At 42.3% G+C, this 24,794-nt stretch overlaps 1 protein-coding gene and 1 long non-coding RNA gene across 6 annotated transcripts in view; both read right to left on the reverse strand.

Moving 5' to 3' along the window:
- Positions 1-11,400, reverse strand: part of sh3kbp1 (SH3-domain kinase binding protein 1) — a 46,950-nt gene extending 35,550 nt beyond the window's left edge. For 4 of the 5 annotated variants that reach the window (XM_078938717.1, XM_011489134.4, XM_011489133.4 and 1 more), the window contains exon 1: positions 11,146-11,400. In XM_078938717.1, coding sequence (XP_078794843.1) covers positions 11,146-11,149 — 4 coding nt within the window. In that variant the 5' untranslated portion in view covers positions 11,150-11,400. The remainder of the gene's footprint in view (positions 1-11,145) is intronic. The other variant, XM_078938718.1, reaches the window with a different exon arrangement.
- Positions 11,401-18,388: 6,988 nt separating this feature from the next.
- LOC144988098 (uncharacterized) lies at positions 18,389-23,884 on the reverse strand. Its single transcript, XR_013651881.1, has 2 exons — positions 20,738-23,884; positions 18,389-20,549 (listed from the first exon to the last, which is right to left on the reverse strand). It is a non-coding gene; the product is annotated as an uncharacterized LOC144988098 (long non-coding RNA).
- Positions 23,885-24,794: the final 910 nt, after the last annotated feature.

The following is a 24,794-nucleotide window of genomic DNA, read 5'->3' on the forward strand; positions in this document are numbered from 1 at the left end:
TACTTAAGATTTGACTTGAGAATAAACTTCAAGGATTTGAAACTTGATTTAAGAATTGTTTCTTATTTTTTAAGCTTCAGGAAATCATCTGTTTTTTTTAAATGTTTCTTTAACTGCATTTTTGATGTTTCATTCGTGAAAATGCATAAAACCCTCTTCCTGTAAATAAGACCAAACCAGTTGTTTTAAAGGCATCTTGTTAAAGTTAAAAATAAGTTTAACTAAAGGTTTTAAAACTTAAAAGTTGACTATCATTTGAGACCAAAAATACATTTAGTTACAGACCCTTAATTTTTTTTTAAATATTTTCCATCCCATCCATCTTCTGAACCCACTGAATCCCTATCAGGCTTGTGAGATCACTGGAGCCTCTCCTAGCTGCTGTTGGGTGAAGGCGGGGTTTACCCAGGACAGGTCGTCAGTTTGCTGGAATATTTTTTTGATGAAAAAAAAATTCTTGTAAATAATGTCTAAACTTCACAAAAGTGGAATATCTAATAATAAATAGATAAAGAATAAATAAAAACCTCACAAACAGCTTTTGCTTATTCCAGTCCCAACATTCATGGTGCCGGATTCCCACAAACCACTATCGGTTCAAGTTGGCTGTGAAACAAGTCACCTGCCTCCTCAAGCCCAAAGTGAAGCAATCCCAGCAGTCAAACAACCCATTTTAAGGTCTGTACCAATTATGTCAGTTCAAAATTCTTGAGTCTAAAATGTAGCACCCCTTCTCAGTGAATCTGTTATTTATGGATATATTTTATGTTTAAAAAACATGGAGAAAATTTTGAATTAAATGAAACAGGACTTTTACAGGACGTTTACTGCCTCAAAAGCTGAGCAGAGACCCCTTATCTTTGCATGATCATATTTTTCAGCTTCTTTAACATCTCCATTAGATTTGGAAACCGATTGAGAGAAAAGCCTGCCTTCATTTCTAAAAAGCAGCAAATTAATAAAATACTCTTGACACTGTTGACTGTGAAGAAGATAGAAGATGTTCATGCTGGAGTAATGAGCCCGCCTAATGAACCTGTTACTGCTGGCCAAACACAAGTGGGATAGACCAGCTAGATCTCTGGATGACAAACAGAGATTTGACCCAGATATTTTCTGGGCAAACAGATTCAGACACACTTGTGGCCTATGAAGGTAAGTTGGGCCACATTTTATATTAGCCAGGTTTCCAATCATTTTGGCAAAAGTGGAATGTTTTGTCTTATATGTGTAAAGGGTTCTCATTAGTTTCACAAACCAGAACAAATTTGTTTGGATCTGGTTTTGTCCTAAACTCTCAGCTGTGGTGTAAGTGAAGAGTGAGAAACTAAACACTAAAAGCATTTGTCATTGAAAGCAGAGCATGGATGAATGTTTCAAGCTTGGCGCATGGTGATCATCACATGGTGAAACAAATCAACAGAATCGTTCTTTTAGGAACAACCGTGCAAAGAAAGCAGTTGAAGTTGAATCATAAAAGACTTCACAGGTCCACAGGCAACTGGTGTCCTTAAATATCACTTCATCATCATCATTAATTTCTTTATAAAGCACCTTCCACCACCAGCCAAGGAGACCAAAAGTGCTGTAAAAACAGGGAGAACAAAACATTGTACAAGCATAAAACATAAAATGATAAAAAGCATAAAGCAAATTTAAGAGATTTAAACCAGCATAATAACAGGGCTAGGCTGATGCTAAAGCACTGAATTGGAGGAACAATTCTTTTTTTAAATTCTCCAAGAGCAAGACCTCTCTAATTGCCGGTGGCAGCTGATTCCATAGTTTAGGAGCCAACACAGCAAACACAAGGTCCCCCAAAACTTACATTTAGCTCTGGGAACCATTCTTACAAACTGGTCGACGGAGTGTAAGGACTGGAGGGGTAAGAATGAGCCCTAGCTGCCAGGGACGTAACCCTTGTGCTATCCTAGGCACTTTAACATTGGGAGTTGGGTCATCTAGACCCACTAGACAGTGCTCTGAACCTTTTTTCTTCAATGATTTGTGATCTTCACTGGTGTCCATGGATTACATGAAATCTTTCCACCTTTATCCAACTTTGTCATGGTAGGGAGAACACCTCAATGGAAAGGGGGGGGGGTCATCTAAGATAGCACAAGGGATAAAAGTACGGATCAGAATTTGAATAAAAAGCAAATATTGCACTGACACCTACTTCAAAGAGACCAAGATTGATGTTCTGTGATCAAACTTCTTTGCCCCACAAATAAATCTGGCTGCTGCGTTTTGGACCAGTTGCAGCCTGGCTATTGCTGCCTTGGGTAACCCAGCAAACAAAGAGCTGCAATAATTTAGTCTGGACAACATGAAGGCAATTTCAAGTTTTTTTTCTTTTTTTTCCAACTTGTCCTGTCCAAAAGCTGGGCAGGCAGATGACAACTGAGGGCCTCTTGTGTTGGACATATTTTACTTTAACAAGAGGGGTTATTAATCTTCAGACAAACCAAAGGTATGTCTGAATAAACCCCTTTTGTAATTGAGGCCAAACTTTATTAATTTCAATCATATTTGAAAATCTTTGGTGTTGGACCGGACGGAAAAGGAAAGAGGGGAAGAAGAGAGAGGGACGTTAGAGAGAGGGGGGGGTAGGAGGGTGATAATAGGAGGGGGGGGGGGATAAGACCATGAAGCAGCATAGAGCAGCAAGTTTACTGGTTGTTTATCATTACGGTAAGGTTCAAATGTAGTACAAAAAGGGCGGGGCCTGTTCACACACACACTCCAATGTTATCAACACACCTGCTAGCTGCAAAAATATCCACATGTCAACATTTACACAAAACAGATAGTGTTCACACACGCATACTTATGCCTTTAACCAACTAGTGTGAAATATTTCATTAATTAAATCACGCAAAGTATTTGTGCAAAGGTGAGCTAACACCTGTGCTCAAGTGAGTGATCATGTTCTTCTAAAATGGATGGTGGAATGTGAAAAGAAGGAGGGGGAGCGCCCAGCCACCCCCACACCAAGACCCCCGCCGTAGCAGCAAGGAACAACCGCCCCCCGGGCGACCAAATCCGCCACCCAGGCCAGGGCCAGCAGGACCGCTGCGAGGCCCCCAGAGCCAGAGAGCAGGGAGGCACGGGGGGAAAGAGAGCGCCGCCCCAGCCCAACCAGGACAGCAGCCCCCTCGCCGCGCCGGAAGAGCCCAATGCAGGGCCCAACCCGAGAAGGGCACCCACAGCCCCAGACGAGCACCCCATCACCACCCAGGAGTCCTGGGCATCCCCCCGCCCAACCCCAGGTACAAGCCAGAACCCCCCAAGGGAGACCCGCTCCGCACCCCAGGCAAGGTTTGTTTGTCAAGGTTTGTTTTTGATATAAAATAAACCTGATAAAGCCTACAGCAGATGCCTGAAAGAAGTGAAGAACAGTTATTTTTACTCAGCTGTGAAAAACACTCCTGAGGCCAGGTAAAACGCAATAAATGTCTACGTAGCCCAAAGAAATCTTGCTTTTCTAGTTACCATGCTGGACTTGTTGAAACCTGAAAACAGTGGGACCTTGACCTTTGACCTAAATATATAGGACAAAAAAACATACATTTAAAAACCGTTATGGGACCACAGCAGTCCATTCTTTTGTTCCAGCTCACCAAACTGTCATTAACCTGTCTGCACCGTAAGCATGGTTTCCATGTATTGGCTTTAATAATGGTCTTCAGGCTAGATAAGAGACCATTTAACCGTTCACCCTGCATTGGTTGAGACTGAACGTCAGAGCGTGTGATTGAATCGTGCATGTGCAAAGGTGAAGACGAGAGCTTTGGATACGGCTCATAGCTGTGAAGCTGGACATCTGTTCAGATGAAACTCAAAGAACTGCTTAAATCCTCAGCATAAGTTCCTATTGATGCAAGAATATATTCTTTGGTTTTGCTATGGATGTGCTCATCATCATATGGGGCTGAAAGGAAAGCTGACTCACAGATGCATGTCCATTGATGCTCCATGGGCCAGATGTCTTGAGTAGGGCTTCATATGGGTTTCATTTGTTTTATTTTTGGTGAAATTATGACTGACTTAACCCTTGTGCTATCTTAGATGACCCCACCCTTACATTGACGTGTTCTCCCTACCATGACAAAGGTGGATAAAGGTGGAAAGATTTCATGTAATCCATGGACACCAGTGAAGATCACAAATCATTGAAGAAAAAAGGTTCAGAGCACTGTCTAGTGGGTCTAGATGACCCAACTCCCAAGATTAAAGTGCCTAGGATAGCACACGGGTTACGTCCCTAACGCTGCTTTCTGCTTGATTTTGTACAAGTGTCGCATAAGCCTGCTTGTATAGCATGTGTAAGTGGCATAGATGGGGGCTGCACCAAAAGACATTTAAGGCATTGCGTAACCATGACAACTACAGTCTTGAGGGGAGGGGGGGTAGAAATGACTCTGACATTCTGGCTTCCTCCCACAAAGTTCACCACACTTTTGCCTAATGCAGAACATGACAACAGGCAGAACCATTTATGTCTTGTGAAAGCGTTTGTGGTGTTCGGGGACACTGCATGGGTTGTGTGTGTGTGTGTGTGTGTGGGGGGGGGTTTCTTAAGGAACAAAAAGAAGCACATATCTAACAGAAGGGAGGTGACTGAGCTGTCCAACTGCTCAGATTCAGACCTGAGACACCATGGAGGTAACTGAGATGATTTTTCTTTTTCCTCTGTTGCTCTTTGAGGTAAAACTGCTTCTGGCTAGAAGGAGAAGATTCTTTATTAAAAGGGCAGTAATCTTACATATGATAACATATTTCAGCTGCATGACGCCCACCCACCACACAAACATGCGTACCAAAAGACAACACTACTGCTCTTCTACAATGAAAAGAAGTTCAAAGCACCAAATCTAATAGTTGTAGAGAAGTGACTTCCTGTTATTTGTCCTGTGAAGCTTCATTTATCTGTACATTCAACGCACATATAAAAAACATAACCACCACTCTGCGGAGCCTGTTTTGTTGGAAAGTCGTCCTGGTGTGACAGGAGTGAAAACTCACCTGAACTCTGCTGTGGTCTAAACAGGTGAACCGCTGTCCGACAGAAAATATGTCAACATTAAACCATAAAAGAAATACTTATCAAATGTTTTAGTAAGTACCTCCAGATCTAAGCTAACCAAGTCTAACAGTTCCTGTACCGATATTTCATAGTCGCATAAGAAGAACAACAAATATTTCTAAGTTTAATTTAAAGATGTGAAGTTCAAGGTAAACATTTGTCAACTCATTTTCCAATTTTCACAAAAACTTTAAAATAAATTATAATGCTTGAATAAGACTGAACCACAGACACCCCCCCCCCCCCGTGTACTGTGTGTTGTCTGCATATGTTCTACTGTGTTTTAAATGGTTTAGATTTTTTCATGCATCTACACATTGTACGCAGTGTTGAGATACAACTTTTTTTGTCACTTATGACACCCTCCCCCCCGTTTTGTAAACCATCAACACCCACGCTAAGCGTGACGCGCTGACTTTCACGGCTGCGCCTCAGTCGCCTTTGAACTGTATTTGAGTATTTCTGTTGTATGCCTGATCTTGTTCGGGTTGCACTGGAACCTAATTTCCACATAGTGTGATAAATAAACTCTTATAATAATAATAATAATAAAAAAATATTAATAATAACAGAAATATACTAAGTAATGAATTGAAGGGGCCTATATCATGCAAAATCATTTTTTTGAGATTTTAAGTTATTATAATGTTCATTCCTCATGTAAAGAAATCTCTAAGTGGTATTTTGATCCTTTCACACATTTATGAATATTCCTCTAAAAACCTGCTCTATGAGCATCAGCCACTCTAAATCCATGAAAACGAGTGGATTATCTCATTGTGACATCAAAAAGTGAAGAACCACCCCTTTCTAGGAAGACTCTGCGCTGCCAGCTCCGACCCAGGCTAACAGACACCCACTTTCTCAGAGGGCTAGCGGTGATCGGATAAACTCTTTCCTTTTACATGCATAATCTGCACATACAACTTTGCAAAAGTTCTGATGTTGTTTGTTTTCGCGGGGGAAACGCAGACTCACTGCTGAGGCCGGGTCTAGGTTGATGTCATGAAATGGGCGGCACCCGCAAGAAGAGAAAGGCGGAACCTCAGAGATTGAGTCGTCTTACTTCCGGAATGGAAAAGAGGTTAGGAAAATAACTAAAAAATTATAAACCGTGTTCTTTTGTGTGCCAAAGGTAATATATTATCGTATACATGGATAATGTTTTTTTAATGCTATAAAAATGGCATGATACAGGCTTTTGGATATCATGGTAGTGATTCGTAAAGGTTAGTTTCGAAGATACATCTTCTGTGATTCTAAATCTTTTTTTGTCAAAAGTCCTTTAAATGATTTCAACCTTAAATTTGAGCAGCTGCAGCTAAATTAGCATTAAACATTAAACCAGGGATTTTCTCTCATGAACTGAAAGAAAATATAAGAAAATCATCTTTTAGCTGCAGTTATTCTTTTATCATTACTGCAAATGTGAGCTCTGCTTCAGTTTCTCCTGTGCTCTTAGGTTTAGCACCATTTCTGTCCAAACCTTTTCATTAAAGATATTTACATTTTAACTCTTTGTGAACTACTTTGATTCTTCATCCCCAAACAACTAACTGAATGCAGCAAATAGAATTTAAGGTCCTATTTCATCTGTGAAACTGATGTTTTTTCTGGTTTAAAAGATATTTCCCTGCCAGTTATTTTTCGTCTTGTATCCTGTAACTGCTTCACACAAGATTACATCTCAAGAAGCACAAGACTAAAAATATTACAAACAGCCGATATGCTTTGCTGATACATACTGCATGGGTACAGAAAACAAGTATTACTAACTTGTAAGAATGTTTAAGACACTTTCAGCTTAGGGTTCTGAGACTGAAAGCAAAATCTGATTTCTAGATTTCACTTTGCTGATGCTCGCAACATACATACATCAATGTCCTAAAGCTGCAATATTACCATCCAGGGTCATGGGGTAGCTGGACCCTACCCAGACAATAAAGGGGTAATGGCGGGGTAAACCATGGACAGTATGCCAGTCCATTACAGGGCAAGTTTGTAACAGAAAACATTTATTTAAAAAAAAAAAAGATTGATCAGCTTCAAAACACGAAAAGCTGACAACTGCAATAACTAGTTTTATGTAGATATACTACATAAAAACCAGCTCAACATTTGCATGGAGAAGAGCACTTTTCTGTAATTTGAAAAAGAAACTTGTTGCTGTTTACAACATAACGCACAACAAAATGACATTTTTATAATTGTTCTCAAACCTAGCTAAAGCTAATAGAGCTTATATTTGTTAAGAAAGCCCATATGAATGTCCACACAAAGCACCTGATGTGCGTACCAATGAAGTTATCATCTCTACTTTTCCAAAAATGTACTGTTCATCCTTAAAGAATCATCACTTCATCAAGTTCAGACACAGTGGATAAAACACCCGATTTCACTGTTGACATAAGTAACACAGTGTTTGTATCTGCTAAAGAAGTTGAATTTTTTAAGAAGCTAGTTGACACTCACTAAGCTTCCTTAATGAGCCTAATGATAAACTAAAAAAAACAAGAAAAACTGCATTTTCTGCAGAAGTGTTGATGCTCACGATTAGAGCTGCCCACTGAAGATGTGGAGGATGCTCTAAAGGGAAATAGATACATCTGCTGTCATTTAGAAATTAATCTTAAAAAACGGATATGAGCTTTGCTAAAATTGCTTCGGCAAATAAATGCTGATTTAGCCTATTCATTTAAAAAAAAAAAAAGGAAAACGCACAAAAAAAACGATTTTTACATTTGCTCAAAGAAAAGAGTTTAAATTGTATCAGTGCAGTAGAAATTGTGTTAAAACACACACACATATAGCTTACATCCACACAAAACTCACTGAATGTTGGTATAGGACAATGCTACAAGATATCATTTTATCTTATTAGTCTACAAAATATAGTTTTCAATATCCAAAATCCATTTTCTCCCATTTAAAAAACGTCTCCTTCAATCATGATCAAATTAGAAAACCTAGTGATGGTCGCCAGGTTAATACCAGTCCAAAGCCCACAACCGTTGTTTGTTGTCAAACAAAACTGATAATAAGTAGGCCTACCAACTGAAAAATACGGAAACTTTTTTTTTCTTTAGACCATGCCAAATTAATTTCAAACTTTAAGGGACAAATTGCCTCTAAAATTTGAGTATTTTACCATCTTGCTAAAAATGACTGATATCTTTTGCTTTCCTACTATTTACTAATATCTAGTAAAAATCACAACAGTGGTCTGAAATGTAATTGATTTCTAATAAAATGGGCTGCAAGTACCGTAATTCTTCTTTATAACAGTTCAACTTTGCAGAATCTATGATATAAATTCAACTTGGATCACAAATTACTTAAACTGAAATAATAAAGCCTTCTGATGTTCCATCAGCTGGTAACTAAAGCTTTTAATGTGAAAAACTTGAGTAGGGCTGCTGTTCACAGAAAGCAAGCCTTCAGTAGTAAAAAGGTAGAATTCTATTAAGTCTGCAGACAAAACTCCCACTGAAGAGCTCAAAGTTTGCTCAGGAGATAATGAGACTGAAGCTCAACATAGACAAAGTGAAAGTAAATTGTTTGTGACCACATTTAATATTAGCGGTAGATTGTTACAATAGACATAAATGTCAATGTGGAGTGGAAATACTCTAGTTACAGATCACAAAAAAACATTTCATCAGAAGATCAGCTAAAAATTTGAGTCTATTCACTAAAGTTGGAGTTTCAGTGGTTTTTAAATTGTTTAGACTGCAGCTTTATGGACGAGTGAAATCAAATATTGCATTTATGGTTTTCAGGTCAGTTTACTGCACTGAAATACTAATGTGCTCTTGGGAAAATGAGCTCTGTTAAGATTTATATTTTAGCAGTAAGGTTAAGAAAGTTTAGGAAATGCATGATCAATGCCAAATTTGCAGAAACAGCAGAAAATGTCAAAGTTCACAAGAAGCCAAGTAATAGTTAAACATTGTAGAAACTTTCAGACAAGATATTATATGTGAGAGTAAATTAGCAGGATTAACTCTGTTAATTTGAATTGGATTTTCTCCTGCAGACATTACCATGGTCATAGAAGCAACAACTCAAAGTTATAACTCCTGAAGACAATACTCCAGGAGGAAACAATGAGATGCTGCAACATGTAAAAAGAACAAGGACACCAACAAAAATGATCAGGTACACAGCTTGCTCTATAATCATCATCTTTGTGCTTGAAAAAAGTAGATATTAGAACTCAACACAAAAACCTAAAAAACTGAATAGCAGACGGTCAACCAAACTGACCTCACATCACCTGAGCTCTGTTGCCATCTCATCACTGCTCATGAAGAGTAGGTGAACATCAGTCGATTTGTTTAACTGTGTCAGTTCAGTCAGCTGAGGATGGGAGGAGCCAAGGAACCACTGTGACATGTAGCACCCCCCACCCACCCACATCAAGTGTGGAAGACATACCAAGTACAGAGGGGCCATAATACAGAAATAATAGGGAACCCCAGCAAGAACCATTCAGGAACAGTTTATTGTGTGGTCCTGTGTTGTACTGGGAAAGACAGAAAAAAGATTTCACATGTGAAAAAAATAACAAAGCAAAGGAACCTAAAGCTTTAACTAAAACAAGCAGTCAAACTGACTATTCAAGAGTCAGTGCCTATGCCAAATGGAAGAGATGGACAGATAGGTGGATGGATGGATGGATGAATCAATGGATGGACGGATGGACAGATGGATGGATGGATGGACAGATAGATGGATGGATGGACGGATGGATGGATGGACGGATGGCTTCCCTATGCATATTTTTTGCAAACATTTTCTTCATGCATATGTTTCTGTTTGGCAGTTTCTTCACCCAATAATATTTTAAGTTAAATTGACTTTTAAAGGAAGCAGTCCGAAGCTTTGAAAGATGGTCTGACTTTCTGTTTGCTTTCACTTGAGAACTAAATCTCAGCCCATCGGAGCAAACACTCCACACCTGATCCGTTTATGTTTATGCTGCTGATCATAGTCAATAATGGTCTCACAGGAGAATGAGTAGAACTGGGGATGAAGCTGCCCCACAGACCAGATTGGAGAAATATCCAAAAAAATTCAGTTGTTTTTTTCCTTATTCCTTTTCTCTTGTTATGAGTTTCTTTTAAACATTTCCAACATCAGCCAGTGGTCTGAGTTCATCTCGAGAGAGCATTGGGAAAGAAAACCAAATCAAGTGAAGGTCAGCCATTGTTGGGTGCTTTTGGATTGAGTCCCCCTAAAAATCATCATTAGGATTAAATGTAAATGTTAACTTGAATCTTTTATGAAGAGTGCAGTCAAACATTGTCAACTTACTTTTTAAAATCATTTTCTATAAATGACTACAGAAACCCCATTTAAGCAGAATGTTTAAAAACAAGTTTCATATGAACTAAACTTGTACTTTGACCAAACATTTAATTTAATTCCACTCCTGGTCTGTAATCTTTTCACTGAGTATACTAATAATTTACTTAAACTTCCTTTTGATAGAATCACAATCGTCTGCAATAAAAACCTCCAGCTTATCCACTCTTGGAATGCTGGCGTTTTAGTTTATTACCAACCAACAAGATTTTTTTTCAGCACACCCTCAAAAAAGCACAGGGGGAAGTCAAGCTCCCGCGGAGCTTCACGGCGTGAGAATCGGGACCTTTAATTGGCTGCATTCGATCTGCATCCATCTGTGAAACTGAGATACGGGCCGCTCCATCCACACACGCACACGCGTGGAGTCAACCCAGAAGAATGCAGAAAGCAGATGGACACGGGGGAATGCAAACGTGTCAACATCTGCAACTCATCATTGTGACCCGCTGCGCTCCTGAAACGCACCCGGACGGCCGTGCCGCACCCCCACGCGTGACTGTAATCACGCATGAGCAAAGCTGTGGGAAACCCGCAGAAAACGCAGACTGCGATTTCAAACGAGCTGCTGCGCCAGGCGGGGGAGATGGGGAGCGAGCAGAATCCAGCGCGCATCTGGAGCGGCCCGGGGCGTCGATTCCGTCCCATCCAGATGCGCGGAGGCGCGCTCAGAAAAAGACGCATCTCACCCATTGATGTGTCCCGGTGAGCTGCTGCTCGCGGCCGAAGTCTCAGGTGAACAGGCGGTTCGTGCCGGACCGAGCCACAGCCTCCTTCACAGATCCGCTAAAGCGGCGGCGTAACGGGAGGAGCGTCAGGCGGAACCATATTCCTTCCTCTTTTTCTGATCAGTGACACAACAGACGAGGAGGCGGAGAGCGAACAGACACGGAAAAGCCTCCGATAAACAAAGCCCTGTCTTTGGTGGCCTTCGAGTGTGCCTCGTAAAATCGGCTTTCTCCGTTTGCAAATCCATTGATGGGGTGGGAAGAGACAGGAAATCCCCGTTATGGCACCATTGAGCGACAGTATTTAGATTGAAAAGTCTCACAAATATTTGATTTTCAAGGTTCCTATAAGTTTAATGAAATGTGTTTTTTTATTTCTCAGATTTTAATAAAAAATAAAAAAGATTTCCCCCACTTTTATGGTGAGGAAATGTGTATTTTTACAGAAACAGTCCTTCCAAAGTGAAGAACTCGTTTGTTGATGTTTCTCCTGTTTGTAAAAGCCACTAACACGTCAGAAGAACATTTTCAAGTTTCTTTCAGGGATACTGGTATAATTTTCACCAGGTTTTAAACTCAGATCTTTCAAAGGCTTCAGAAATGAGACAGATCACACAATATTATTTAACACAACACCGCAAATGATATAAAATAATATTTTACAATCATCTATAGGAATGATTCTGAAACCAACAATGTCCTTGGTTAAATACATAAAAACTTTATTTATAAAAGTGTAAAAATTATTTATCGCTGTGTAGACAAAGACAACGTTCTGAGCAGTTTCCTTAAATTTCCCACAAGACATAAATGCATCATTTTGCTGACACTCTCGCGCCAGAATGCACAAAATCTCGCGATAGCTTCTTGAAGAAATTCTGCAAGCTTCAGTGGTGCCCTCTGAGAGTGATCGGCATGTGTTCAGTTGAAGTCCACGGTTATCTTAACAGCAAATGTTTGACCAAATCAATGGCTAGAATATGTAATCCCAGCTGTCTGATGCAGGCCACCCTCTGTTTGTCAGTCAACATACAGAGAAGGTACTGGGTGCAGCAGAAAGAGGGGAATGAAATAATTCAGCCATGGTCACAAGAAAGAGTAGGAAATGAACCTTCTGTTACAACAAACTGTTGCAGGTATGACGCACATGATCTGATAAACCACAGCCACAAGCAAAGTTGCAATAGCAGTTTACCTAGATGAGACTCCTCAGTCTGCAACTGTTCAACATCTGGCAGCAGTGGGTCAGGTGGTTGACCAGGTCAGTGGTTCAATTCCCACTCCTCCCTGTCAACTGTCATTGTGTCCTTGGGCAAGACACTTCACCATCCCTGCCTCCAGTGGGTCTCCACTGGTGTGTGAATGTGCATGAATGTCCTGGTGATTGTCAGAGGTGGTTACTGGCAGCCATGTCTCTGTCAGTCTGCCCCAGGGCAGCTGTGGCTGCATAAGTAGTTACCATCACCACATATTAATGAATAATGGACACATTGGAAGAACTTTGAGCGTCTGGAAAAGCAGATAAATCCAATCAATTATTATTATTATTTTCTGCTAGTTCCAATTAGAAAGTTGCTGGTTGCAGGCAGGTTGCAGCCTGACCTTTTTTTTTTTTTTTGTATATACTGTTTGCAGATATTTAAATTGTTTCTTACTGTTCTAATCTTCCTAATTTTTCTAGTCACTGTGCTGCTTTTTCCTTTTTCCTATATGTATGTCAACCAGTGCTGTATGCGATGGATGATCCAGAGATCATCTTGTTTTCTCCCTTGCTGCGCCATATGTGCTGCCAGTCAGCATGGCCACGTTTGGTTTACTCAGCTGGAAACCAAAAGCTCTCCAAATTCTCTTTCACGGACATCATATACTTAAGCTCTCCGCAGCTTTGGAAACCATAAAGAGAATTTCAGTTTCTATAATTTCCTTTTACAAACCCGTTGAGACGACTGTTATTATGATTTTGGGCTATACAAATAAAATTGAATTGAATTGAATTGAACAAACAGTGGCACGCTAAAGGAAGTATCTCAGCTGATTCAACAATCTGTTCTGTTTCAATGGATAAGCACTGACAAGGCGTGAAGTAATTTACAAGAAAACTTTAAATGCAGTTCAATTTATCAACATTCTTTCTAATTTACAGCCCTCATACATGTCTTGTAATGTACTTCTCTGTCACACCAGACCTCCTCATACAATACCACAGGTCCTCTCTGAACGCCCTGTCATAAACCTTCTGCAGATCTACAAAGACAGTGTGTCTCTCTCTGACCTTCTCTGTGCTTCTCCATCAACATATTCAAAGCAAATATTGCTTTCTGTAGTGCTTTTTCTTGGCATGAAACCATCCTGCTGCTCACAAAAGTTCACATCTGCTCTTAGTCTAGTTTCATCTACTCTTTCCCGTAACTTCATTTGGCTCATCAGCTTTATTCATCTGTAGTTATCACAACTCTGCATATCTCCCTTATTCTTAAAAATGGACACCATCACACTTCTTCTTCATTCCACGGAAATCTTATCACCCACTAAGATCCTGTTGAACAGCCCAGTCAGAAACTCCACTGCTGTCTCTCCTAAACACTTCCATACCTCCATAGGTGTATCATCAAGACCAAGTGCCTTTCCACTCTTCATTCTCTTCAATGCCCCCTCACTTCACTCTTACTCATCTCTGTTATTTCCTGCTCCACAACAGTCACCTCTATACCCATTAACATCTATTTTGCTAAATCAACCACCATTTGTCCATCTACTTTCCTCTCCTGGATACCAAACTTGCCCATCACCTCATCACCTCTGTTTCCTGCACCAACATGTCCAGTGAAATCTGCGCCAATGACAACTCTCTCACTTCTAGGGATGATGATCATCATCTCATCAAGGTCCGACTGGAATTTCTCCTTCTCCAGGTCACATCCTACATGTGGGGCATACCCACAAACAACATTAGTCATCACACCTTCCATTTCTATCTTCAGACTCATCCCTCTATCTGACACTTTTTACCTCCACAACACTCCTAACAAACTCCTCCTTTGAGAAAACTCATCTATTTCCCTTCCAATCTCCACCCTAATAGAACAATTTGAACGTTCCTCCTAAACTTCTAGCCTTGCTACCTTTTCACCTGGTCTCCTAGACACACAGTATGTCTACCTTCTTCCTCTGCATCATGTCAACTAATGCTCTACCTTTTCCTCTCATAGTTCCAACATTCAGTCTCTACTTTCCTCTTCTCACTCTTCCTATGAATGCACTTTCCTCCTCTCCTTCCACCAACAGTAGTCCAGTTTCTGGTGAATGCCACAGATGACGGTCATTGTTAACCAGGCCTTGACTGATCAAATATCATAGGTCTGATACGTACATTTGGTTTTGTAACCTTTTCTGAAACAATCCTCTGTATTTATCCAGGTGGAAATGCTGCTACGTAGTCCTGAGAACCTGTGTAAAATCATCAGAAGTTCACAAACATCCTAAAGCCCTCTCCTCTGCCGCTAACACAAAGCTACACTGCTCCTAGCATGTCTGTGTCTGTTAGCAGCCGGACACACGGAGATAGCACTGACGTCATCGCCCCGCCTCCCTTCTGGAAATGCTAAGTCAAATTGAGATATGTGACACTATTCGCAGGGTGGATGTTAAAATGAAAATGCAATCCCCTCTTTGCATTTTCATTTTAATTATGACACAGAATAAGCGTTTTTTAAGTAGAAATGAAAACGCATTTTGAAGTATTGATTTTTCATTTTATTTTTGAGGGATTTGATGCAGTTACATTTTGAAAATGAAAAAGCATTCCTGTTAATTTATTTTAATTGTCAAATTAAACATTTCTAAATGAATTTTGCTACACATTTACTAGAGAACTTTTTGAAAATGAAATGTCAAATACCATTTTCATTATTTTAATTAAGTGACAGAATAAGCAGTGACGAAGAAGAAAATGAAAAAGCATTTTGGTGGATTGCTTTTTTATTTTAATTTTGAGTCAAAAAATACAGCTTCATTTTGAAAATGAAAAAAAAATATATTTTTAATTATGCTACTGTATCGCTTTCATAGTTATGTCTGTGTTGGGTGAACCTGATCAATAGGGAGTTTCCTGTTTCCCCCACATACTGTAACCCACATTTAGTACAGGTGATTCAAATAAAACAGTTCTGTGAATGCGGAGTGCCCCTTGATGGTGAGGGGTGAACATTGTGATTATGAAAGCTTTTGAGCCACTTTTTTTGGCTGAAAAACTGAGAATGACTCCTGGGGCCTCATTTCTAAAACTTTGCGTAGGATTGACGTCAGAAGTGGTGTACGGATGAAACATAGGATGTGCGTACGCACAGAAATACTAGGATTTATAAAACCGTGCGCACGCACATCCTACGCATCTTTCCCTTAATAAATCACAACCGATTCTAAATGCAGCGCAGCTTTTGCGGCTTCATGACACGCCCATAGTTGCCCATAAATAGTCCGTGAAACGCCCACAAATTAATATTCATTGATTGCGAAGTCATGGTAAACACAGAGAGGAAATCAAAAAAACGTAACTTCACTCAATGCGAAGTAGAAGTTATCGTTGGCGAGGTGGAAAAGAGGAGAAAAATGTTGTTTGGAGGGCGCAGTGTGGGCATTACTAATGCTAAAAAGGCACTTGAGTGGCAAACGGTGGCAGAGGCTGTAGCCTCACAACCTCGAACCGTGGCCGAAATAAAAAAGAAATGGTCGGACATCAAAGTCGAGGCAAAAAAACTTCAAGCGCTCCATCGCCAGAGTGTGTCTGCCACATGTATGCAGGCTACACAATTACAGTTTATTGATATAGAAAATTTTTATTTTAGTTGCTGGGTGTTCCAGCGGGGCCAGTGGTAACGATGCTGCAGCTGAACAGCCGTCTGGATCCAGCGTCTCCACGGCACGCGGCTCTCAACCCTCCAGTAGTGGACGTGTCCTCACCGATGTAGTCCTTGAAATGCAGAGGGAAGTCATTAGTTCAATCAGAGAGGTGGCCAAGGAGTTGGGCGAAATCAAGACTGACTGAAATAAACTGCACGATGAGGGAATTCTTGAATAAATAATATTTTCCACACATCTTGTTGTTCTTTACAAGCAACACATCACTTCCAAGCGCTGGCGCACAGCAGCAGCATTTGGCTCAAATGCGTGGGGATGGGCTTCAGGGTCGGGGCCAACACAGCAATCACCGGCAGGGGGTAGAGGCACCTTTTTAAGCTGTGCCACATTGTGTAGCACAGCACATGCCAGCACGATTTGGCACACACTGTCACTTTCACGTGTTTCTTCCATCTACCGACGATGTCGCCATTTCTCATGTCACCCGTTTTTGTGCGTACGCCTGGGTCAGAGCTTGCGTGAAGGACCGCACATTTTCCCGTCAAGTTTGCTTTTTATAAATATCAACTATTGCGTAGAGAGTGGCGTACGCCTTCTTTTGTGCGTACGCAACGTTTATAAATGAGGCCCCTGGATGGGGTTAGTTTGGTAGAAGAGATTTCCGCTTTGACTAAATGATCACAGAGATTCAGATTTCTTCTGAAAGCTGAGATGATTCTGTGGTCTTTCAGAACTGTGGTCTTCTGAGCGAGATTCTGAAAATTCGTTCTGATGACCCTCAACAGCTTCAGTGAGAAGGGAGAATATGTAGCAATTACTGGCATGATGGGTGAAAGATCAATGGGTTCAGTTTTAAGAAAGAATTCAAAGCACTTTCTTAAGAAGGACCGAGAGTACCCTCTAGTGGCCAGGGATGGGAATAATGTTTTTGAGGCATGCCTGAAATCCGATTGTTGACTGCTGATTCTGTCAACAATCTAAGAGCTGTGATTTGATTAATCCAGCAAAAGTGTGTCTTGGATGAAAACTGGTTTTGTGTAGGAGAGCATGTGTGTCTGTGGGTTTGAAAAAAACTTTGATGTCCAATTGGTGAGTGTTATGGAAAGTATCTCCTTTAAATGTCGTGTCCAAATAATCTACAGAAGTTTTGTGGCTGTGGGGATTTTACCTTTATTGATGGATTGTGGCTGTTGAGTGTCCTCAGAAACATCTCAAACTCTCGCTCAGAATGTGTCCATACTCCCCAAATGTCATCCAGATATGAAATAGCAAAGTGGTTTAAATGAACATTTTTGCAGGGCTGAAGTTTCCCATTCTGCCATGAAAATATTAGCATATGCTGGAGCAAATTTCTTACCCATTGCAGCAGCTCCTTGTCAGGCCTTCTGTGATCTGGATACATCAGAAAAATATTTTTGATGGACTGTATCCCCCTCTGCTATGTCGATGTGTATAAACTGTCAATGTCCATAGTAAATAAAATTGAATCCTGTGAAATGACCAGTTGTTTCACTTTGTCAATAAAATCTTACGTGTCCTTGATGTAACTATCATGTTTTGTGGACAAAGGATTTAGATTATAATCTATAAATTCTGCTGTGCGGTAGGTCTCAGTGTCACAGTCAGAAACTGTAGGTCTGCCTGGAGGGATCAGAAAAGGTACGCTCCACTTCTGCGGTTCTTTATGAATCTTTGGGAGCGTGTAAAAAAGGCTGGCTCTTGGCTGAGGGCGGACCATTAAACAATTTCTTTGTTTAGCATTAATGAATTTCTTTTAATACAAGGTTTTGATATTTTTTTCAATTGAGGGGATTTTTTTCCATATAGATGGGTTTTCTTCAACTTAGAATAGTAGGTTTTATCATTTAACTGTCTATAGCCCTCCTTTAAAGAATCCTTTTTGTCCATAATGATCACTGCACTTCCCTTATCAGCAGGTCTAATGACAATACTCTTGTTGCTGCATAACTCTCTCAAAGTTTTTTCTTCATCCCTGGTTAGATTTGGTTTTATATACGTTTTTTTGAAATTATGCTCAAAGTATTCTATGTCTATGAGGCTGGCGGTTGTTCACCGGGTGTAATCTTCGTCTCCCCCTGTTGTAGTGAACCACGGTCCAATCGTCATCTTCGAAGCGGGGCGCCATCTTGAGGCCGGATTTTCTCCGTAAAAAGGCAGCAGCTTCAAAAGAACCCTTTGCTAGGACCTTGGCTTAAGGGGCTAAGGCCAATAAAAAACAAGACTTTTTTCGACAAAAAAGGTCTGTTTTTATTGTCCAACTTGACAAGAAACAGAGAGTAACTGTCAGGATCCTGTTGCGGACACAAACGCAGGATGCAGGAATGCAGAAGCAAAGTTCTTTAATTCTGCACTGAACTGAATGATACTCAAGGCTTGAGGTTACAATAGACTCGAGAGGCAAACAAAACAATCTCGTAAAGAGTGGAGGAAACGCACAGATTAAATACACAGGAGGACTGATGACATAAGTGAACACAGGTGTAGCCAATAAGATGCCAGGTGGAAGGAAAAGTAACTGCAAAGAAGAAAACCCAGGAAACAATGAGCTGGAAACAGGTTAAACTGAATAGAATTACACACCCCACCCCAAATACCCCACAGAAACAAGCCTAAAAACAACGTTTCGGTTCTGTGTCGAACCTTCGTCAGGTCTGGCTTGCTGAAAAAAGTTGAAAACTTACAGACTTTGAAGAGCTAGCGGCAGCTGCAAACAGCAGTGATCACTCCGTGGCGGACGTCCGACTTCGACCTCAGATCAGACGAGACGACTGCTGAATTTAAGTATATTACTAAGCGGAGGAAAAGAAACTAACCAGGATTCCTTCAGTAGTGGCGAGCGAAGAGGAAGAGCCCAGCACCGAATCCCAGCCCAGCGCCGAATCCCCGTCCGGTGGGCGGACGAGGGCAATGTGGCTTACGGAGGACCGCATGCCCGGTGTCGCACGGAGGCCCCGAGTCCTTCTGATAGAGGCTCAGCCCGTAGACGGTGTGAGGCCGGTGTCAGCCCCAGTCGCGCCGTGGTCCGGCCTTCTCGGAGTCGGGTTGTGTGGGAATGCAGACCAAAGCGGCTGGTAAACTCCATCTAAGGCTAAATACCGGCACGAGACCGATAGTCGACAAGTACCTTTAGGGAAAGTTGAAAAGAATTTTGAAGAGAGTTCAAGAGAGCGTGAAACCGTTGAGGGTTAAATGGGTGGGGTCCGCGCAGTTCGCTCGGGGAATCAGCCCATCGGGCAAGGGTTGGCAGCCGAGCGCCGGTTGGGATCCTCTACTGAGGGGCAGTTGGCGTGCCACTGATCCCGGTCAATCACTCTTTATTTTGATTATCGGTGGTGGCTGCCTGTGATTGCATCCCAGGTAATTGTCTAAATTTAAACATCACTTCTGGATGTATGCTTCATTTCATGCCTCAATCCCACAACATACGTGTTTTATCATTTATATTTAAAAAGCAACGACTTTTAGCCTTCTCTGCAATAGGGAAAAGTTACCTCCTGCTGGCAGTTTGGGATCTGCATGACATTGACGAGGTGGTGTTTGAATTCCTGCAGCAGGGGGTTCTCAGATAAGAATTTTTGAATACAGGTTCTCCTTCTGCATCCGTCCCCTCAGTTTGGTAGTAAGTAAAAAAAAAAAATAATAAATAAACGTGGTCCATGTTTTTTGACGGCTGGGTAGCTCGGTTGGTAAGGTGGGAAGCTACCATGCAGGAAACCAGGGTTCGATTCCCGGAGGGGAATGAGCAATGGTACTGGGGGCAATTACCATATCAATGGCGAGCAGTTAACATCACCCAGTAATGGTCCTTAGGCAAGACCCTTAACGCTACTGCCTCCCGAGCGCGGTTTCGGCTGCAGCTCACCGCTCCCCAAGGGGATGGGTCAAATGCGGAGAAAGAATTTCCCTTCGTGGGATAAAATACAGTGTATAAAAAAAAAAAAATATAAATATTGGGGGTGGCCTCAAAACCAAATTACATTTAGTTTAAACAGGCACACAGAAAAAAAAAACACTCTTTTTTTGTTGCTTTGTTGTTAAATGTTCTAACCGTTGCCAGGTAGAATCTATCACTGGTTCGTCACTGGAGGGGTTCTCAGTGTGATCGGAGACCGAGGATGCAGCAATCGTATTGGCAGACTGAGCTCCAGTAGCAGAAGTTGTGGGTGGGTGAGCTCCTGTCTGGAGCACTGTCGCCTCAGCTTCGGCCTCTTCAAATCCTTCAGGGACGTTTTGTAGCAGGAACCCCCTTCTCTTTGTCTGCACGACGAGTGCTCGTCTTGAAGCGTTGTGTGGACACCATCCACAAATGTCAATGTAGTCCCACACTCTGCCCTCACGTGTCCTTTGTTGACTCCTTGGCTCTTTGGACCTCTTCCTGATGCTCTTCTGGGGTCTTGTCTTTCATACAAACTTTTGCGAGGTGCGTGGAGAGGGTCTCGGTGGGCTTGAGACACAGTAGACAGTGGATGATGCGACGGTCTGGCTTTCTACAGGACAGAGATGAAAACAGACGTATTTTAAAAAGAGCTAAAACATTCAAAAACATTTTAAAAAAGAGCTAAAACATTCAAAAACATTTTAAATGTCATAATCAGAACACAAGACGGATCCAGATGCTGAAACCCGGTAGGAGGAGACAGGTAAGTGGTAGGTAAGTTGAAAGTTTTATTTTTACTGGTCCAGGAAATGTTGTGGGTAAGCATGGCTGGAGATCTGGACGAAAGGCATGGCTGGAGATTTGGACGAGAGGCATGGCTGGAGATCTGGACGAGAGGCATGGCTGGAGATCTGGACGAGAGGCATGGCTGGAGTTCTTGGCGAGGAGCGTGGCTGGAGTTCTTGGCGAGGAGCGTGGCTGGAGTTCTTGAGGAGCACGGAGGCTGTGGCTCTTGAAAGGAGGAGGTGTCAGCGTGAGTGGAAATGAAGCTGCTGCTCAAGGTGGTGTCAGACTCAGGTGACTCTTGTGGCATGAGATAAACCTGAGGCACAAAAACTAAGGCAAGGGACTAGGCACCATCAGGGTTAACGAACTGGCGATGAATGCTGGAGCTGGGTCTCCTTATGAAGAGCAGGTGGCTGATGAGGTGAGTAGTCACAGCTGGTGAGTCTGGAGCATAGCAAAGCTGGGAGGGGGAGGAGCACTGACTGAGGCACCATGACAGTAAAAAGAGCTTAAACATTCAAAAACATTGTACAGATTGCTAAAACATTCAAAAACATTTTAAAAATAGCTTAAACATTCAAAAACAGTGGAAAAAAAGAAAAATCATTCAAATACGAAGCCACATTTCATCAACCCTGTGGAAAACATGCTGATGTGGCAAAAGAACAGAACCACTAACATGAAAACCATGAACAGCCTGGTTCCATGTTGCTGTAAGCAGGCACGCTGGAACCAGGCAGCTTTTAGCTGGGACGCTGGAACCAGGCAGCATGGAAAAGCCTGGAACCAGGCAGCTGTAAGCAGGCATGCTGGAACCATGCAGCTAGGAGTAGCCTGGAAATAGGCATCTGTGAGCTGGGACGCTGGAACCAGGCAGCATGGAAAAGCCTGAAACTAAGCAGCTGTAAGCAGGCACGCTGGAACCAGGCAGCTAGGAATAGCCTGGTTCCATGCAGCTGTAAGCAAGCACGCCGGAACCAGGCAGCTGTGAGCAGGCACGCTGGAACCAGGCAGCTTGGAACAGCCTGGTTCCATGATGCTGTAAGCAGGTATGCTGGAACCAGGCAGCTTGGAACAACCTGGTTCCATGCAGCTTTAAGCAGGCATGCTGGAACCATGCAGCTACGAGTTGCCTGGAAACAGGCAGCTTTGAGCTGGTACGCTGGATACCAGGTAGCTTGGAATAGCCTGGAACCAGGCAGTTGTAAGCAGGCACACTGGAACCAGGCAGCTTGGAAAAGCCTGGAACCCTGCAGCTGGAGACTGGGAGGCTTGAAACAGGCAGCTTGGAATAGCCTGGAACCAAGCAGCTAGGAATAGCCTGGTTCCATGTTGCCGTAATCTGGGATGCTGGAACCAGGTCGCGTGGAAAAGGGTTAGGGTTGGGTGTTTTGCGAGAGTTTCGCGAAGCGAAACTGGAGCCCAGCTATGTCAGCCTTGCGACATAGAAGGGGGGGGGGGGGGGGGGGCTCTCACTACTGTTCAGATAGATTCTGTAAGTATGTAGTATGGATGCAATGGAATGGAGCAGTCCGATCCAGTTATTTGTATGTGGTGTGGTGTGGGGTGTGGAGGAGATTTTGTAAACCTAAAAAGTGAGATGCAAGTCACAAGTCCCGTGAGTATGTAGTATGGGTGCCGTAGTACGGACAAGTCCGATCCAGTTATTCTTGTGTAGTGTGGAAGGGTTGAGGCTAGGATTAGGAACAGGAAAGGTGGCAATGGAGGGGGGGGGGATTTGGGTAGGGTTAGGATAGGTGACCTGGTGAGGTGTTATAGACGGTGAAGGTGATGGTGGATTTTGTGTCTAATTAGGGTTAGGGTCAGGGGTAGGTTTGGGTTAGGGTTGGGGTTTGGAAAGCATACAATTGTATATTGTGTGCACGGGCCTGCTGGACTGAAAAAAAAAGAAAAACCAAGATGAAAAAATACAAATAGAGAATCAGAATAAAAAGTCAAAATTTTGACTGAGACCAGCCTGGACTTGACCCCTGGTTGCCTGCGTGATAGGTTCTCAACATAACCATTTGGCCACCCAACTATTCAGTGGTTCTAGGACATTTTAGGGATAAGAAAGAGAGGAAAAGCGACCAAAAAAACATTGAATTAAAATAAAATAAAACGATGAATATATATGTAACGCTGTTGAAAGTTATGGCCGCTGGATGGCGCTGTTGCCCAGTGATTTTGACCAAAGTTGTATGTTTTGTTCTTTGAGGGATACCGTAGGCCCAGGTAAAGTCCGTTCTGAGCGCCATTTTGATTTCAGAACGTGTTACTCCTTTGAAAGGTGGTGGCTGAGCAGTACATGGAGATTTGTGAACCTGAGTGCTTCTGGGGATAGAATAAACACCTGCCTTGTTACACCTGGCTCTCGACTCGATTGCAATCTCTGAACCAATTGTGGTCTCTGATGCTTCGACTCTCCGTGCGACATCTCCTCTCATCATAATATCACAAACACAGCGCAGAGTCTCGGAGGTTCCTGGAGAGGTATCATTACAAGAGGGTTACATCTTTTGGTGCCGTGACCCGGATTGCAGGTCGTGGAGACTGATGTAAGATCAAGGTGAAGTTTTGATCCACAGTGGATGGGCCAGTAGTACTTGAGAGACCGCTGGTAACACCTGCCTACACTGAAATATCCTTTACAAATACCATCAACTATAAATGGGCAGTTTTGTTTACTTATTTGAATTTTGTCTGTTGTTCTGAAAATATATAGACTGGTTAAACATATGTAAAATTTGAGGATTGTGTGGTAAAACTGGATTTTGACTGAAATTTTATTTTTCTATTTTTTTGCATATATGGTTTAACAAGCGGTAAGACTTTTGGGATTCTGTTCTGACTTGCAACACAATCACAGCATTCTCTGCACCTTAATAAGTGCACACACTCGTTAATTTACTCAATATTAAAATTCCTCTAAAAAAAATATAGAGAGAGATGGATAACACCCCAGAGTCTGCACTTGCGGGTCCTGCAACTCAGACCTCAGTAAGCAGTTTTCCTCCCAGACCCAGACCAATCATTGGAAGTGAACATTTTTCCTACCAAGCTGCTGGTAGGCGGTCAGATTATGGGCCAGTCCCACAACCAACACCACCACCCCCCAAATCTGACCCCTTATGCAGACTGCCACAAGATATGCCTCTGGGCCGCCAAGCAATGCAGACTCAACCTGCCGGCAACTCAGCTGGGCCAGACGCATCACGGTGGATATGCAGTCAGGGCTCCGCCTTACCATCAAACTATACCACCCCATGTTTCAGTGGATATGACACACAGTCAACAGCCTGACGGGCACCAAGCGGGTGCTCACACTCAGCCTTCTTCCCACACCTACCAGCAACATCCACATTTTACTCCTTTGTTCCTGCCGAACCCTGCCCCAGCACTTGATCTATCTGTCCACCAAGCCAGCATTGTTAACGAAACAATTCAAGTTCCAGATGGCAGGTACAGTGGTGTCCCTTTTCCGGCTGATTGTGCATTTGTTTCCCCAGTTGCTACCCCTCCAGCATATGGGCGATTGCTGCAAACACACCAAGTTAGAAATGTACAAATTTTCACAGGTTATACAGACAGCAAGGTGTTGGTGGATGACTGGATTCTTGATCTGCAGTACCTCTTGGATGCAATGGACCTCCCCTCGCACCTCCGTTTCTCAACTGTAATTCGGCATTTAAGTGGTGAAGCCAGAAAGCTGGTCCTAAATCTTCCCCCCATGTCCCAGACACCCGAGAAAGCATTTGAAGAGCTACGAGCAGAGTATGGTGACACTCAGTGTTTTCTCGACCCACTAGCTGACTTTTATGAGCGTGGACAGGCCTTTCCCCGACAGAGACAGTAAACTAATTCGGCAATTTTTGCGGGGCTTGATTGACGAAGCTGTGTATGCTCGAATTATGTCTATAAAACCACGATTATGGAGCTTCCGTGAGCTGCAGGCTGAGCTTCGCGAGCTAACACGGGAAACAAGGAAGTCCCACTCCCACTGCAGAGCTAAGAAATCAATGTCCCAAATGCATTGTACTCAAGATAGCAGCACAAGCACAAAAGGGGA

This window comes from Oryzias latipes, chromosome 20 (assembly GCF_053564925.1).
Source record: "Oryzias latipes strain Hd-rR chromosome 20, Olatipes_Hd-rR_3.1".
NCBI lineage: Eukaryota > Metazoa > Chordata > Actinopteri > Beloniformes > Adrianichthyidae > Oryzias > Oryzias latipes.